The sequence below is a fragment of the Lygodium microphyllum genome, chromosome 21 (genome assembly GCF_053477565.2).
Source record: "Lygodium microphyllum isolate KBCC chromosome 21, Lygodium_microphyllum_v1.1.10, whole genome shotgun sequence".
Classification (NCBI taxonomy): Eukaryota; Viridiplantae; Streptophyta; class Polypodiopsida; order Schizaeales; family Lygodiaceae; genus Lygodium; species Lygodium microphyllum.
The window spans coordinates 68,471,830-68,490,325 of NC_141155.1; the positions used below are offsets into that span (position 1 = coordinate 68,471,830).

The following is an 18,496-nucleotide window of genomic DNA, read 5'->3' on the forward strand; positions in this document are numbered from 1 at the left end:
TTAAGGTATTTTATATTTCATGTTAGGCTAACCAGTAATTATAATCTAAGCGCATGTCGATTAGAGTATCGTGAGAGCATCATTAGCTTGATTATAAATCCAGGAGCATTCCTCATCTTATGTTTGTTGGCCCCTTACAATTGCCTTCCAAATAGCAAAAGTTTATCTATTGCAAAGTGGAAAAAATCTGGCACCAATGACCCCACTAATGTGATGCTTAATTTTGTTGAAAAGTGGATACAAAAATAAGTATGATGGTGAGGTTTGGATGAATACGTATTGAAATATTAAATATAACACATTATGGAGAAATTATGTTGTGTTCATTCTATCATCTGAGAACGGCAGGTCGAGTGTAGCGAGAACGTGCATCCAATCCCGCTCGTCCTCTGGGCAAGGGATATACTTCGTTAAGGACCCATAGGGTTCCTTGTTCTGGGTGGTTCCCTTGAGTAGAGTAGAGATGGCATCTAGGTCGACTGGCAAGGTCTTCCAAGTGTCCACCTCTATTCTCACAGCATTAGTTCGGTTGCCCAGGAAGATCAGGCTGTTACCCCAGTCTTCGATAACTCTAGCATTGCACATCCAGGGTCGACCCAATAAGATATCATAGTCCACTCCCTTCATGACGATAAAGTCGACAGAGAACTGGACTCCTGCAATCTTCACTGGCCAATTCTTCAAGACCCCGAATGGTTTCACTCGCATGCCATTTGCTAGCGTGACGTTAAACCGAGCAGCTTCGACAGGCGGGTTTCCCCACTTCTGTAACACTGCATGGTTAAGCACACTAACCCCAGCTCCTGTGTCTACAATCCCCTTTCTCGTTGCGTCTCCCAGGGCTAGGACTGGCAGGACTGCGTGCATTTTCGAGCCCTCCCAGAAGGCGTTGATGTGCAAGATAGTTTGTTGATTTGAACAATTATTCCTTATCATCCAAGGCCAACACTTTTAGCTTTGCCTCTGATTTAAAAATGGTTGTAATTAGACCAGAAGTTGTAGCCTTGCAAGAATAGTTTGGTATATGTGGAAGTCTAAACAAATAACTAGCATGAGTATTTGACAAAAGATTACTGTGTAAATCTATGATAGTCGATTGGGAACTAAAAATAGTTTGATTGTGAGGAAATGACTAGTTGGAGTTTCAAGGTCAATACTAGAAATGTGATTAGACATGTGTACTAGAAAAATGACGATCAAACCAAACAAGGAAAGGAATGGAAGAACCAAACTGCTTTTATTTGATCAGTATCTACTAATTAGACTTATCGACACGAGGGAATTTTAGGATTCTATTTGGAAGTGGTCCTTGGTTTATAAAGACAAGTGATTAAAAGGTAATCCAAGCCTTTTTGTTGTGAATACATAGACATGGCCTAGGTCCAAGTCTTTTTATTGCAACATGTAGTTGTGACATTTTCCAAGCTATTTTGTTGTGAATATGTAATCATGACATTGTTTGATAGGTATTCATAGATAATTTGACATGTCATTGATTGCTCAACAATTGTGCTTTTGATATCTATGCTCTATGCATGCCATACAATTTATGTGATTATGGATAAGCATACGTACTTGCATTCGCAATAAGTGTGAATTTCTTCTCGTTCATGTTTATGAATCAATGCTGAGACTTGACCCTATATATTACGATAACTATGCACATTGGGACAATGGGGGAGACCAAAGCCTTTATCTTTATAAATTATGTTTATTCCCCACCATACGCACTACAAGGTATACATCAAATTGTATACTTTGTCAAGTTTTTTTGAACCTTGCAACAATTTCAATTTTACTTTGTAGGCATAGTTTGCATTGTGACTCCTCATAAGGAATATTGTGATTGCAAGTATGCATCTACTCATGCAAGCTCAAGTTAATGGCATCTTGCAAGCATTTGCTAACTTATGTGTTAAATTTTTAAATGAACTAGATATTTGTTTTTCACCTTTATTTGACCATCTAACACTTAACGCTTGATTGATCACCTATGCTGTGATTGGCACGTTATTACATCAATGAATTTGTTGTCCATTGATTCCTAGAAAAAAGAAGAACGTTTATGTGCTAGCGCCTTCAGCACAGACGAGCTGCCACAAAGAAAAGAGGAGCTTGTGAGCTTCGCAATGACGACAACCATGCTTGGGGGGGTTACGAGGCCTGTTCAGCAATTCTAACTAGTGACTTTGAGTTGTGTAGATTGTAACGTAATGACGACATGGCGTTCCTAACAAGTCGTCCATTGATCTAAAAGCCCCAAAAATTATAATTACGATTATACTATAAGTATCTATTATAGGAGACCCGTGCCACGGCAAACAAGGCAAAAGACTAGCTAATCCGTGTGCGGCTTTTGGGAGTGAATAATCGATCAACAGCACTATGAGAGGGAGGAGGAACATACCTGCGGCCTGCGTATACGGCAGGGGGACTGGACTCGACTCAAAAGAGAAAGGTGGTGGAGGAGGACGAGGAAAAATAATGACGGGTCTATAATTATGTAAAAATTTGCGGATCCAGAGAGAGACCAAAGAGTGTGTATTAGGCGAGGCTTGTAGTATTAGAAGGCGCCCCCCCCCCTCTCTCTTCGAGCACGCCGCTGCCTGCTAATTTGCTTGGACTCTTCTTAATTCAGAGTGTGCTTGCGCCTTATTTTCTCTCTTTCTCTCTCACAGACTTTGCAAGCCCTTCTGAGCGCTTACGTGAAGACTCTCTCTCTCTCTCTCTCTCTCGTTCTCGTATTATACGCACGCTTTCGGTCCTTTCTCTCTCTCTCTCTCTCTCTCTCTCTGTGTCTCGCACCTTTACCCCTCACCACCCCCATTTCTTCCTCTTGCTTCTTTTTTCCTTCTCTCTCTCTCTCTCTCTCTCTCTCTGCGAGATACTTGCGTGCCGGGAAAACAGCAGCACCAGCAGCCGCCGCCCTGCCTCAGCTCCCTCGTGCCACCACCTTGGACCGTCGATTTGCTTCCGCGTGAGAAGATCGTGCGGCCGACACGTCCCCAGCGTCTCACACGACGGAATGGTACTCTCTCTCTATCTCTCTCTCTGTGTGCGCGTGCGCTTGCCTGTGTCCGTCTCTCTCTGTGTGTGCGTCGTGTCTTCCCTTTCTTTGCGTGCAGTAGCACACATGCCGCGGCCATGTCCGCCTCGTCTTTGATCCCTCCTCCGCGGCCGCCGCGCCCTGGCCGTGCTCTCCCGCGGTCGTCTCTTTACGGCTCGCGCTCGCGGAAGCGTCCCGGCTCTGCCTCAGAATTGAGAGCTCGCCTCCAGGCCAGCTATGTCGGCAAACCCGCACGTGCTGCACATATAAGCTGCCCTATGCTGCGCATTCCTACGTCCGAGTATCGCGACACGTCCGCATTCGGCTCCCCGGATGCATGATGACGGGGAAGGGTGCCAACCTTACATCTACGGCACGGATAACATCCACGGCAGGTGCGTCTTCACGTGGAGCCCCGTCTACGGCGCAGATTATTTATTCCCATCTTGAGGGCCGTAGTCGTCTAACCCTTCAATGGCCTCTACTGCAAAGATCCAGCTGCCATCTGGGCATCGCGGCTCTTATCAAGCTCGGCTCGAGCTCTACCTTCCATAACAGTACCGCACTGCCCCCCCATACATGCAGCCCTGAGTAGCAAACTACACTGGCCGTACTACACGTCCACATATTCATGTTTGCTGTGTCAAGATTGTGTAGGCAAGCCAGGACAACATCTGTTCCTATTCATGCGTGTGATCACGGACATGCACATTCTTTTGTTTACAACTGCTGATTGGTTTGAAGATAGCACTCACATAACAATCCCCTTGTATATCGAGCTTTCATATGCAGATGTTTATATTGTCCTTGTGACCAACACTCTCTGGTACCAGCACATGTCCTAGTATGGGATTATACATATCAGATGGTGGTAGACATTTTTCTGATTTCTCCAGAACATTATCAAAGAGAATACAATGGCACATCACACATGTGTTTAGCGCTTAATTGAAGCCTCTTTCTTTCTGCAGCAACCTAGTAGTTGGCTAATCTGTTTTTCCTATTTACATTAATGCCATAATGCAACTTTCATGATATAGTGGAGATGCTTGGTCCATGGGTTTGTGACTCGCAGCAAGCTTACAGAACCAAGTACCAGGTATATCAGAGTCCTTTTTCTTCTTGCATTCTTCCTGGTTTCAAACTGTGACTTTCTGATGGTGTAGGCATAATAGATCATACACATGTAAGCCAACGGGACATATGGGGAAGCAGCAACGGCTAGTCTGTTTGCACTGTTGCAAAGGTGAAACTAGAACAGGTTTTATGTGAGCACAATCATCACCGTGAGCAAAGCAGTGATAAAGCATGATATCAAGCTCCATTGCCACATGATTCAACCATATGTTGCATATTATATGCACATGAAATGGGGCAATCATACCATGTGAATTTCTATTTCCCATTCTTGGTGACCTATATGACTTGGAACTGAACTACAATAGAGGGAGAGAAGAGAATGCAAAAACAGTTTTGGCTCCTAACACACTCTCAAATAGTACATAGTAGTTGCTTTACTAGTGCTCATAGAAGATGTACCATAGTGAACACAAACCCTATACTTGTGCTGGCTTAAGATGTATTACAATGGCTCAGGAATAGTTTCAGTGAAGATCTTGTGCATTTGCATCAGAAACAAGCAGAACACATGCAGCAGATACCAATAGGATGCAAATGCTTAGCTGCCAAAGAGTATCATAGACAAATGAAAAAACCCTTCCACACTGGTATGCATGGAGTGTAAGCAGAAGTTGAGGGTATGGCCAGATTACTTGGCGATCTCCTAAATGCAACTTGAGGGCAGACATGGTGGGTCTACTAATGTATGTTGGCTGACTGTGGTCAAAATGTAGACTTGCGAGCCAAACATATGGCTGGCTGTGGTCAAAATGTAGACTTGCGAGCCAAACACATGGGAGTGCATACAAGCTGAAATGTGGCAGCTACAAATGGTGTGGTAGAGGCATGGACCATGGTCACCGCTTTTGATTACTGCTTTGGACATGTCCCTATGAAGGATGTGAAGTGAATACCACTTTCTTGAGAGAGTCTATCAATGCCTATAGTTGGCATGGGAGGAATTTGGAAAGATGATGCTCCATGGATGGGAAATGTAAGACATTGTTAGTGTCTGATTCTGCATTTGGAGGGATTTTGAAAGTCCAGTTTCCATGATTGGGGCATCGACCCTGTCAGTGTGTTTGTATCTAGCATGGGAGGACCATGAAGGTGTTCTTGGATTCTTAATGGACTGAGAGAATACACTAGGATTTCTAGAGGAAACACAGAGAGTATATGAATACGACTAACATAATGAACTCAGCCAAGATATGAATGAAGAAGAAAGGGAATGAATGTACAATGGATGCTTTAAGGAGCAGAGCTCTGTCCAACAGCCACTATCTCTCCTGAGAATGGGCTGAGGGAGAGTGTGTCCTCTGGAATGGACCTTGAGTGCGGCAAATCACCAATGCTTGATGCTAGATATAGATGTAGAATGAGTCGAGGCAGTAGTCCCTAGAGAGGATGAGGGATGCATATGTCAAATGCAGCAGAGTGAAGATGACCGACTGCAAATGATGATTGTAGACAGCTGCATGATAGCAAGAGTAAGGTTGGAAGCTGAAAACACAGCAGTCTAGTTGGCTGGAACAGCAGATGCAGCACAATCATGGGCTTAACAATAGAGTTTGGAGAAGAGGGAAGCCAAAACACAGCATGTTTATATGCTGGTGATGGGCGAAAGGTGAGACTGACAGCAACTTTAGACCCAAAACACAGTGTGAGATGGGCAGGGCAGGAGCTAGCAATAATGGTGATGCCAAGATGATGATGGTGACGATGATGCAAGAGAAAGCTGATGCTATGATGATGAAAATTCAATAGGAAGAGATGAAGAGCTGGTGTAAAGGGTGAGTGTAGAATAATGAAAGTAGCAAACACCAACGATTCCCTATCATAGAGTCTTTTTAGATAATTGTCCTTTTGAATTTCTAGGAACTCGTATTCACTAAAATAATCCTTTTTTGGGACCGTTTTGAGAGCAAACTAAAGAAAGATAAATTCATTGCAGGTTCTAGGTCACTTAACACCCCCTCTCAAGTCCAGAAAAGGGTGATCAAAGGGAATCAAAAGTAGACTTGAAAGGGTCCCACCGCAAAGACACCAAGGCATTGAACTAAGGGTATCATACAAGATTGATCAAGGGCCTACCAGGTTTGTAGAGGTGATGGATATCTTCTTTTGAGTCATTGAAGAGGTCCACTTTAGTGAAATCAAGACATTGGACCAAGGGAACCATGAAGGATTGCCCAACGGTCTACAATGACTGCAAAGGCAATGGAACACTCCTATGGGTACTAGATTTTTTATTTGGTTTCTGGGATGTTTGACCTAGCTAGTTAGTTCACATAAAAGTGAAACCGAAGTATAAAACCACCATCAAGGTTTTGATGTAGATGCAAGGAGTGGGTTAACCTCTAGGGAACTTGGGGTGAGCAAGGAAGCTCATGATACTTTGCTCGATGAGGTATAAGAGAACAGCTACACAAATGCTTGGGTTTTCACTAGGAAAGATGCCAACAATTGTAGGTTTTCATTCCTCCAATTGCCTAAATCACATGATCCAATGCTATGCATAAGGGGGTGCAATAAGGGACAGGCTCATGCAACAAGGTGTCACTTGGATAGTGCACTTGTAGGGAAATTGTAAACTTGTGCAAGTACAGTTTTACAATAAAAGAATGAATGGATTTAATGCATAACTAATCGAAGACAATGAGAACAAGATGAAACTTGAAAGTACCAAATAGGAAGCAACCCCCTCTCAAACCTAAAACCATAGATGTCAATGCTTATGAAAGAGGAGTTGGAGTTGACTAAATGCCAAGAACCTAATGTAGAAGAAATAAAAGATGAAGCACCTCAGCTCAAAGAGCTATGAAGAAAAACAATCAATATGGTAGCTGGAAGGGTACTTAAAAATTAGTTTCGGGAGGGGAAACACAATATGATCATCAAGATGCAAATGGATGATGGTACAAAGGTATGAATAATGTGAGCAAGATCCTGTAGGCACCAAGAAAATGATACTACCTCCTCTCACCATCGAATGGTGAAAGGAAGAACTAAGCATTCCCTCTCATCCCAACATGTGAATGCTGAAGGGGAGGAGAAGTATCCAAAGAAGAAGAATGACATAGGTCTCTAGTTGAAAACCTGTAAAATGAAGGGCCTCCACAATAGTCTCAAGGAAGGTGGTAACTCAGCCACGGGAGAAGAAGCCTCCATTTTAGTCCCAACCAAAGAGGGCAATCGAGATGGAAGAGTCAAACTATCCAATTCTTCAATTTTGATCAAAACACTAGGTCTAGGGGTTAGTTCCAAACTGAAAACAAAAGTAAGGAGCATAATTACAATACAAGACCATAGAACACACATACCTCACCTTCAATGAAAGTGCTTTTAGATGCTTTTATGGGTGTGTATTTGTGTGTATTTTGTGTTTTCAGAATTTAGAAGATTCCACACTCCCAAAGGGAGGCAAGCCAAAAATATTAGGGTAAATAGAAGACACACTAAGGTTAGCCCTAGGAGGGGGAATAGTGGTAGTGTCTCAATCAGTGTCATTGCCATTTGAACCAAGTGACAAGGGAGGCTCCATGATTCTTTGGATTGAAGGATCTTTTGGGAAAGTAGGCCCAACTACTTTTGGCTGTGGGTAGTGGATGTAGATGGCAATACAGAAAGAGAAGTAAAGGTTGCATCTAGTCTATCCTTAGGGTGGATGAGGAGCACATGAGAACCAAAGTTCATGGTAGGATTGGCGGATTGATCAGATAACCCCTGGAGTGTAACAGGGTTAGACTAACGAGGTGGCCTTGAAGCCATGTGATCGTAGTATTGACACTAATCAGTGCGGGTACCTTGTTCATGTGGATAAGTTGTAGGTGTAGGAGAATGATCCCTTCTCAATGTTGAGGAGGGGTAGAAGGGCCCTCTCGTGATATGTTCGAGTTCCCAAGTGGAGAACAGAGTTGGGCAGACTGCCTTGCGCCTTTGAGCGACACTTCTCATCAAAATAACCTTTTGTCAATGTTGGCATTACCTACTTTTCTTGGGGACATTTTGCCAATCTAATTTCGGTCCTAGAGGGGGGTTACTTTGCTTCTCACTTTCCGACTGGGTCTTGTTCTTCTTTCCACCCCCTTGCTTCCCCTTTTGTGTGGTGGAAGTGAAGGCCCCCTTTGAATATGGTAGATGGGTTTTCTTGCGAACTTGGCTAAATAACCTTGCAAAACACAACCGTTGACATTCAAGTTTATAGAAAGTGGGTAACTAGGGTTTTGAGATGACTTGATGCATAAAATTGAAATATTTAGGTGACAACATTTCATGAACAAAGGGACCCAATCATCATTTGAATTTATTGGGCTAGTTGTGGCAAATTTAGTAAGTAAATGCTGATACTTGACCCCTTGATAATCAAGTCATCCTTCTTAGTGATTTTGATCTCTTGGAGTTTGTGGTTGAGGTTGATACGTTGGGTATGATTGTGAGCTGCATAGCGGTCAACTAGATGGTGCTCAATGTAAAGAAAGATAAATATTAGGACTCAAAGGTGAAGAGTAACTCAGAGAGAATGTAAATGAATGATAAAATATGCTATGCTGAAGTAAAGAAAATGACCTCGAATCTTTGTGTCTTGGTGTAGACTGGGGGTAGAGATGAACTTGAGTGTGTTGTACTTTGAATGGGTCCCAAAATACTACAGGTACCTTTAGGAAGTGACTAGTCATTGTAAATGTAGACATTGAACTCTAGATACGTTGAAATGTTGTCATATGGTTATAGGTTCAATAAAGGAAAACCATAGGAAATACCATTTATACAAAGACACATGGTAGGGAATCTTAATAGGGTTTTCTAGGAACAAAATTGATCTTTGAGATAGTCCAAGTATCCAGTATTAAGTTTTAATGACTTAATGAGATCTTTGGGTAGATTTAAATACATACAATGACTTATTTTGAGTGGTATAAGTCTTCCAAGGCGAAAAATATCAAAAAGTGATGTGTTTATAAAAAAGTGATGTTTTTGGCTACTTTGGAGGATTTTCGCAATTCTATCCATGTCGGCTTGTCAACCAAATCTATTCACTTCGATTTGAGTACTTGGATGACCATATTCAAGAGTCCTTATTTCAATATTTTTTTCTTCTGTTTGTCTTCTCTTTTCCTTGATCCCAACGGATTTAAGCTTAGACCTTCCCAACCCTTGACATTTGGTGAACTTGACGTGAAAGGCCCATCTCAGAGTCTACAAGATGGGAGAACTAGTTGAAAATGAAGTTGTTATTAGGACAAGACATAATAGAGATTTCATGAGGACTTATGAATTGGTTAAATATGAAAAGGCTGTTATTAGGGCTTTGCAGAAACAAGAAGTGATTACAAAGATGAAGTTTGATGACAGAAATATTTCTAGGTTTCGTTGTTTCTATGCGAAGAAGCTAGAGCTAGCCAGTGTAATGGTAGATGATATGCCAAGATATTTTACTAGATTTGTTTCTTATCAAATTCAAAGCCAAATAGAGTGCATCCACATAGATTATGGAAATATATGGGCTAGTTTCAAGAGAGTCCTAAAAGATGAGTATTTCATAGAGAATGCAGATAGAGTAACCAAGTAGACTTTCCTAGAGTGGATTTATAAACCTACAAAGGGTCTTTCCATTCCAGAGCTACAAAGATTGTTTGAGATGAAATTTAATCGATTGGACAGTGTAGAGCAATTATCTTTGCTTACAGAGAAAGTTTTTTTGTTTTTACAGGTTGTAGACCCTCCACTACAGCTAGAGTTAGAGAAGTTGTTAGAGGATGATACTACAGAGCAGTGCATAAAGACTAAGCGGAAAGACATGCAGGATGTTGTATCTAAACTTATCAAGAGACAGATAAGAAGAGAGCTGTTCGCCATGCTTAGTCAGTCACACGGATATTAGAGCTAGTGATTAGGCAGCTGGCTCTCATGCCTTTTGCAGATTCTTCAAAAGATAGTGTCACGGTTCAACTTATAAAAAATATGTGTGATTTACAGATCAATGTTGCTAACCTGAACAATAAGGGAAAGCTTCTACTTTGAAGATCCCGCCTAGGGAAGATTTTGTTCGTCATTGCATATGGTGTCACAATACTATAGAGCATGACCGCAAAGACTGTGAGTCATATAGAGATGCTTTAAAAAAAAGTTTGAATTTTTGGAAGGATGGGAAGATTCATGCAAATGAAACTAGTATGTCCCTACAAGCTTTAGGTTTGAAGGTATGCAAAAGATTCTTGAAGATCTTGTAGTGTGCAATGCATATGTAGCTGTAGATATTGCTATCTATGGACTGCAAATAGAGAGATTTTTGATTTTCAATGTAGATAAGAAAGCAGAGTTATGGACCCATGGCATGCTTTTGCAGGTAAGGGTAAAGTGCCAAAGATAGAGCTAAATGATGCAGGTTGAAGTATTAGAGAGAAGATTGGATGGGATTCACCTATGAATTTTTATTTAGTTTATACATATTTGGCAAAGATACAAAACATAGATATCATTATTGAAGACGAGAAAAAAGGAAAACGATGATCATTGGCTTGTCGATCAAGTCTGTTCACTTCAATTTGAGTACTTGGACGAACTTAGGGCCTATTTTGAGTTGGTATGACAAAGTTATGGTCGAAACAAGTTGGAGCTAGGAACATAAGAAAATGAATTTAGGAAAAGCATTGAAGTAAACAGGGAGAAGATTGATAGATGCTTGTGGGTGCATATATGCTACTGGTTTGGGGCAGATTTAGGATTGTTATACTATTGTAATACAAGGATTTGGAGGGTTGAAGTAGTTGTGGGTTTTTTAATGCACATCTAGGCTATTTTGGCAAAGTATTTTAGAATATTTCCAAGTGTTTCCTTTGTATTTTCTGTTGTGATTTCTCCCGGACTAAAAGAGTGGTGCCAAGCTATCATCTCAAAGAGAGTTCGCCTAAGCTAGTGTCTTAGGCACAATGTATTCAGCTTGAAGGGATTTATTGTATTTGTACAGAGTTTTCACGAGTAATATGGTTACTTGTTGGGTTTATTTGTTTCTTGTGTTCCACAATATATTCAAGAGTCCTTGTTCTAGTATTTCTTTCTTCTATCTGTCTTCTCTTTTCCTTGATTCCCAACGGATTTAGGCCTAGACCTTTCCAATCCCCGACAACGTGATAGTAGGCAGTAGGCTACTTGCACAAAGCTGACAACACAAAGTGGGACAACTCCAGATGATTGTTGTAGTGAAAACACAACACCTCCAGTTGTGGCAATGGGTGAATGATTATGTTTGGAATCAGGATGTCTGCTGCAGGCTGAAAAGACAGAGCCTTCTACTGCTCCGAATCTGCTGGGCGACTGCTGCAATGCTGATGCCAGCAGCTGACTGGCCTGTCTTGATGAAAACGCAGCCCCATACTGATGGCAGCAGCTGCTGAATGCTCAAAGACCAGCAAATGCAGGCCGAAGCAGGGCTGAACAGGTCACTAGGGGCCAGAGGCAAGCTAGCTGCACTACGAATTGTGATATTTGCGAGACAAGGGATGTGTATAGTAGTGGAAGAGAGCGCTAGCTGATGGAGAGTCTAATTTGCAGAACAAGGATGAAGTAGTGTGTTTGTATGACCCTTATATTTATAGAGATGGATCCAACCAAAATTTGGGCGTTTGCTTACGGGACATAGAAACTTTGTAGCATTTAGACCTTTGAGGCTGTTGAACTTAAGATAATTAAGGTTTAAACTGAAATGTACCTTTTTAGCTTAATACCCAATGCTCAAATTCAAGGTCAAAATGTTGAAGTTGTGAAAGAAAGTCAAGCATACAACCTTGCATGAGCTCTACTATGGCTATGGCATTTTTGCACTTCCAAGAGCGGGGACTACGTCATATGACAATCATTAGGGGTCATGTTGGAGTTCCTACCCTTGGATGAGTTCCCACAAGCCTTGAGAGTTTGAGACATGTCGCATTAGATTGAACAAAGTCATAATGTTAGACCCATTGAAATGAGTCTTGTCTATAAGGGCATTCTTGGCAAATGTAGATGCATGGATGGTTGTATGAGGAGTTGGATAAGTGGGTGTCATGAAATAAAATTGTGAGTGACAGTTGACCAGATGGCAAGATGCCACGTGGTACATAAGTGCTTGACATGGTGACTCTAGGTGTTTGCCCAAAGTGAAGTGATTGACTAGGGTGTGGTGCATGTGCCAAAAGTGCGTAGGTTGGCCCACTAGGCATTGGCATGTTGGCAAATTGTGTGCCACCTGTGAGATGGTAGGATGTGGGGGGCTTGATATGCACGGGTGGGATACCTTTGTGTGGAGGTTCCTATCAGTACGAGGTTTGGGAGTGGAACTCCCACCACCGGTCTACCAAGACCACATGGTTGTGGGATAGGAAGGTGACTAGATAATAAGTGCACACTGCCCCTCTCCCATTGGTCCACCTCAAATCTCTCTTGATTGGAAAGGGGATTAAATCTTAAGCTAAAGGGCCCTTTTTTAGTCCATATTTCCCCTAATGAAGGTTTCTAACAGCATTGCTTTCATTTACGAAGGCCATCTTTTTGACCAAATGATGTTGTCTAGGGCATTGTTTTCACCTATTGGGGTCTTTTTGTTGATCTACTATAGTTTCATTCCATTTTCAATTCTTCACAATTGTTTCCTCTAGAATTTGTTAAGAGGTTGTCTATGCTTCATATTTTGTGGTGGGGCTATTTTTCTGTACTTTTAGCCATTTTGGGCTCATTGTTTGTGACAAAATTTTTCTAGAGTTTTCTAGTGGCTATTTTGCATTGTCATCAATTTGGAGCTGTAATTTGATTGATCTATTCAAGGATTTGAGATTTTGAGGTGTCTATTGAGGACTTGATCTCGTTGAAGCTAGAGCTAACTGGAGGAGGATCATCTTCATCGTATTGTCTTGCTCTTTGTTTGTTTGTTATTGCTTAGAATATTGTCAAAAGCTACTTGACATCTTAATTAAGAGATTGAGGGGGAGATGGTTGCCATTTAGCCATTCATGGGTGAGGGCCCTTTCTAGTTTAGTTCCCTGTTCTTGTGTCTCTGCTCCCATATCTTTCCTTCCAAGCTTTAGCTTGTATAAGCAAATACAAGGACATGCTAATGTCTAGAACCCTCTATTCAATGTTCTCTTTAGGCCACATTCTAGGGTCAAGACCCTACATTGGAACCTCTCACAGCTTTGGACTGGCCAGATTTGTTGGAGATTGGGGGAGTTCATGGATGACAGGCTGGTAAATCCCTAGAGGAGCATGAATGATGAGAGTAGATGAGCAATCTATTTCTGTAGAACGACACCTTCCAACATAGGATCCAACCCCCATGCCCCAAAACCCACACATACACACAGCAGGGTAAAAATGAGGAAAAAACAGATTTTGGATAGACTCTTTAAGTAGACATGTGATTTTCCTCATGTTATTTTCCATATGTAGGGGTGGAAAATTATCTTCAAGTCATAGAGAATGGGCAGCTTTAGAGGCAACTTGCAAGGACTGGATATACAGGAATTTGGATCACTGGACACTGGAGAGGAAGGATTAAAGTAATAGGAGACAATAACAGGATTTGGTACATTTCACTGGTGATTACATATTGTTCTTGGCACCTTTGGGTTCAGAAGAGAAGACATGTCGGCAGAACTTAGTGACATATACAAGAGTTGTTATGGAGGTACCCATTCTCACCACAAAATTCTCCAAGCATCTATTTTAGTGGTTGGTTTATCTACGGAGGAGGCTGTGGATGGCTAAGGGGAGAGGCATGGTTGCTCAAGTGGAGAATTGGAGGAGACTCTCTCTCTTCAAACTTGCTTTGAAGATTTTGGTGAAGAATATATGATTGCTTCAAATGGCCCAAAATGTGACGGTATTCCACTTGGCTTTGTGAGCGGCTGACCTGTTGTAATTGTCGTGCTACTTGGAGATGTAAGGACATTGTGTTTAGGACCACCCTCTAGCACAAACACTTCTTGTCTTAAGAAGGTAACAATCTGATGAACCATAATTGTCATCATTATACTGTAATACTAGACTTGAATGGGCAAGCTCTTTTCCCCGACCAAAGACTTTACTTCCCATGGTATGCAGGGCTGCAGCAAAAACTTGTTAGGACAGTGACAAGCTCATGAACCATCTTAGTTAACATCATACTAACTAGAGGTTAATTAAGCATAGATGATTGTGGATGAAAGCTATTGTGGCAGATAGTTGAGCCAATAATGCTTGATGGACAAAACCTATTTTGGCTGGCTAGAGCTTTTTTAACAAGCAGTCTGCTTCCTGCATAGCATCAGCTTTGCAACATTCCTTCTCTTAGGCTTCCATTCAGTAGTTGCAGACCCTGGTGTTGCTGAGGCTCTCATTCCTCTCAATCTACTTCAGCATCATTGCCTTGTTCATCTGATCCAAATTAGCGAGGCCTCACTGAGGTAGCATCTTTCACAAGTTCTTTTTGGCAGCTGAGGCATTCTCATGAGATGCAATAATCATTACAGTGATGATGTACCACCTGTTTTATAGCTATGGTCAGCTGACTACATCTGACTGCATCTGCCAGTTGGCCAACTTCCTTTATAGTGGGCTTCTTCATCTGTTGTGCTTTTGTGCTCTTGATCCAAGTGCCATGCATGCTGGCCTGGAAAATGAATGCTGAATTTCAACTCTAAACACTTGCACTCTCTTTTCCTGTTATTAATTGTGGTTTGGCACAGTTTCGAGGAGCAGGAAATAACAAGAATGCAAAGCCCAGTCTATATAATAAAACACAGTATAACATGGGCTCAACAATAAAGAGAGTAAAAAATGAGCGATCTCTTAGCATAGCTGGAGCTAAATCAAGTACTGGCATCTGAAATGGGAAGGACAGATCATGGAATTACATATGTACCAGTTGTGTGATAACCACAGCCAACCAACATCTGACTGCATCTGCCAGTTGGCCAACTTCCGTTATTGTGGGCATCTTGATTTGTTGTGCTTTTGTGCTCTTGATCTAGTGCTGTGCTTGCTGAATGTTGATTTTCAAATCTGAACATTTGAACTCTCTTTTCCTGTTATCGATCTTGGATTGGCAGAATTTCAAGGAGCAGGACATAACAAGAATGTGAAAGCCAGTCTATGTAATAAAACATGATAGTGCATGGGGTTAACAGTAGATCTGGGACAGAAAATGAAAGAGCTCTCGGCATAGCTGGAGCTATATGCAAAGCCTCTTTAGGGGCTGAGGAAAAGGGGCCAGGACAGAGGATGATAGATCCACTAGTGTACCATCCTGCAATGTTCAGAACAGATGTGAGACCCCCAAGCGTGAACAAATGTCTATTTGATCTCCTGGTGATAACATGAGGTGGAGCTGCTCCGAATGCCCTTGCAAGCTTGGCCAAGGTGGTATTGGGTGATGGAGCTCCTGAAGAAGGACCAGCAGCTAAGGCAGATGGAACTCCATGGAGAGAGAGAGAGAGAGAGAGAGAGAGAGAGAGAGAGAGAGAAATTTATGAAAAAAAAAAGAGAGAGAAAGAAAGAAAGAAATATTAACATCTGCTGAGGCCAAAAACGGCCTGTGAGACAAAACTGTGTACAAAGGTAATAGTCACTGGATATCAAAATGTGATGTGCTAAATGACAATCAGTGATATATAGTGCAAAGCAGAGTGTAAAGTGATGTACAGTACAATGCCCATCTAGGGATACACCAGAAAGGGAGGGGGGTGATGGGTGGATCACTGCATGACTAGATGTGTAACTGAGTAATGATGCAGTGACACCATGTGGTGCCATCCTGCCTAGCTCCATCTGGTCAGGATTGGTGGACATAGTATTTCGTACATCAGTGATGAGATAGTATATGGGTAGCATCTAGGCTGGACCCTCAGTTCTGTCATGTGCTGCTGTGTCATTGGCAGATCTCCATAATCTCTTTGTGGTGTAGTTTCTATGACTGCTCCAAAGGGTATCACTTGATGAAGCATCTTCCACCCAAACCTCCTCCTAAGTGAAGACAACTCAGTTGCAAAGCCGAGTGAGGCCGTAGATGGATAGAAGATTGAAGCCCAATTTTGGTATGTAAAACACTTTGCCTCATGCAGATCTTGGTGATCTAGGAAAAGAGGAATGGTGCCCATATCTTGAATAGGCACCGAAGAGCGAATGGTGACGGACAGGGTTGTCTCTGTACGTAGTACGGACTGATCCGGTACGATCTGTATGGTACGGTACGTATCCGTACGATTTAATACGAAAAATAAGGCACTTTTTGGCCACTCTCCTTCAAACCTGCAACTTTATTTTTTTCTTTTTCCTTTTGTTTTTTTTTCTTCTTTCTTTCTTATTTCTCTCCCCCAAGTCTCTCTCTCTCTCTGTCTCTCTCTTTTTTTTCGTAAAAGGTAATTGTATTAATTATGAAAAAAAGGTACAAGTTTACATGATTACATGATTACAAAATACACGAGGGCCCTAGGCCAACGTGTGGAAAATCCTAGTACTAATCCACGAAAAAGGTTACACAAATCATGGCAAAGACCCAGAGGCAAGTGCCATATGCCAGGGAAACAAGTCCTCCCGAGGGAGCAAGTCTGAGTGCCGAATGAGATCTATCTGCCAATGCAAGAGACCTTTAAGCTGGGCAATGTGTCTCGGTACATTAGAGGCCGAATCAAAGAGAAAGGCATTCCGCGTGGTCCAAATGTGCCAGCATCCCCAGTATCTGAAAAAGTGGAATAAGATCTTCATATGTAACTGTGGCGGTGTGGGGTACTGTGGGTGCACAAAAACCCAATCGAAAGGAGTTAGTGAGGACCCCACCACTGTGCGCCAGACTTGTGACAAGAGTGACAAGATATTCTTGGCGAGCGGGCAAGAAAGAAATTGATGTCAAGCCAATTCCACAGTAGTGGTACAGAAGAAACAATTGCCATTTGAAATTCTACGCTTGGAAAGGGCCGAGGCAAGAGGAAGACCACTAATCATTACCCGCCAAAGAAAGACCTTGTATTTGAAAGGTGTCTTATTCAACCAGCCCTGCATCACAGTTGCCTTCCACCATGACTGGGATTTCCGCAATCCCCATACAGTATTAGCTTTCACACCCAGCCATTGATGATCTTGAATGAGAAGATGATACACCTGATTGGCAGAGGCCTTTTCCAGACTCAAGCGGCCTGCAAGGTCCCAGTCCTGCCAAGGACGATCCACCGCCAGGGCAGGAAAGGGTTGCCTACTTTGAAGCACCGACAAAAGCTGCTCCCATAAATCATGGTATCCGCGTGGGATCCTGAAAAGTCTCCTAGCAGTACGAAACGATGCGAGGACTTTGCGAGTGGCAAGAGTAGCATCCGCAACCGAAGTCACACCCAAACGGGCCATGTGGTTAAATCTCGGTCTGAGCTGATGTTTGTTCTTCCATGAAAGTAATCTCGAGACTGCCAACAATTCCAGTTGAAAGGAGTTAGTATGCAAGCGGTCCCCCACTGGATGCCAACGGGCCTTTTGGAGCACCACTTTCCAAGAGCCGACCAAGTGCAGTAACAGAGAGGAAGAGGGACTGGAAAATCGAGAGTCTGCATTAAGGACATGCCACCAGGAGGCCCGAAGTCATGTATTACCATGGCGTAGCCCACTGTCCTCAAGAAAATAACGGGCTATAATGGTTTACGGGTGATGATCCACACACATGGCGCGAAAAAGAGACCAACAAAGAGCTAGCATATGAGTTTCAGCATCCAAAATAGCTCCACCACCCATGCGTTTAGGGGTACATGTATGTGACCATGAAATCCACGAAATACCTGCTCGCAATGAATCCTTCTTCCATAACATGAAACGAATGGGGCGAGTGAGAGCCTTCAAAGTAGTAGGAGTCCACGGCAGCAATGGCAAGAAATATGTTAGCATTGGCAGCATAATTGTCTGAGCCACTTTGAGGCGGACATGGAATGGCCATGCTTGCGACTTCCAATACATAAACTTTGCTGCCAGTTTTTGTGAAATCCACTCCAGTAGTTCCTTTGGCCGAACATCCATCCCCAATGGGTATCCAAGATGCCTTACAATGGAGCCACAGGAAACAACCTGGCCCTGCCAGCCTAATGACTGTAAATCAGGCTCCGTGCAACTGAGTATGGCTGATTTAAAGGCATTAATGCGAAGACCAGAAGCATGACCAAAGAGCGTCCAAACATCTAATGCCTTTCGAATGTTGTCCTTGTCCGTCTGCAAAATCATAAAGCTATCATCAGCCAGAGATTGGCTAATGAAGTGCTGCCTCAAAGGAAGAGACAATCCGGCCAGCTGAGCAGAAGCTGCCATTGAGGATAACATTGAAAGGACCGGGTGAGTCGCCAGGGC

General features: G+C 42.5%; 1 protein-coding gene across 1 annotated transcript in view; it reads left to right on the plus strand.

The window, feature by feature from the left end:
• Nucleotides 1-2,387: 2,387 nt before the first annotated feature.
• Nucleotides 2,388-18,496, plus strand: part of LOC148018117 (uncharacterized) — a 34,880-nt gene continuing 18,771 nt past the window's right edge. The window contains exon 1 of the mRNA XM_087662200.1: nt 2,388-3,028. Coding sequence (XP_087518326.1) covers nt 3,026-3,028 — 3 coding nt within the window. The 5' untranslated portion in view covers nt 2,388-3,025. The remainder of the gene's footprint in view (nt 3,029-18,496) is intronic.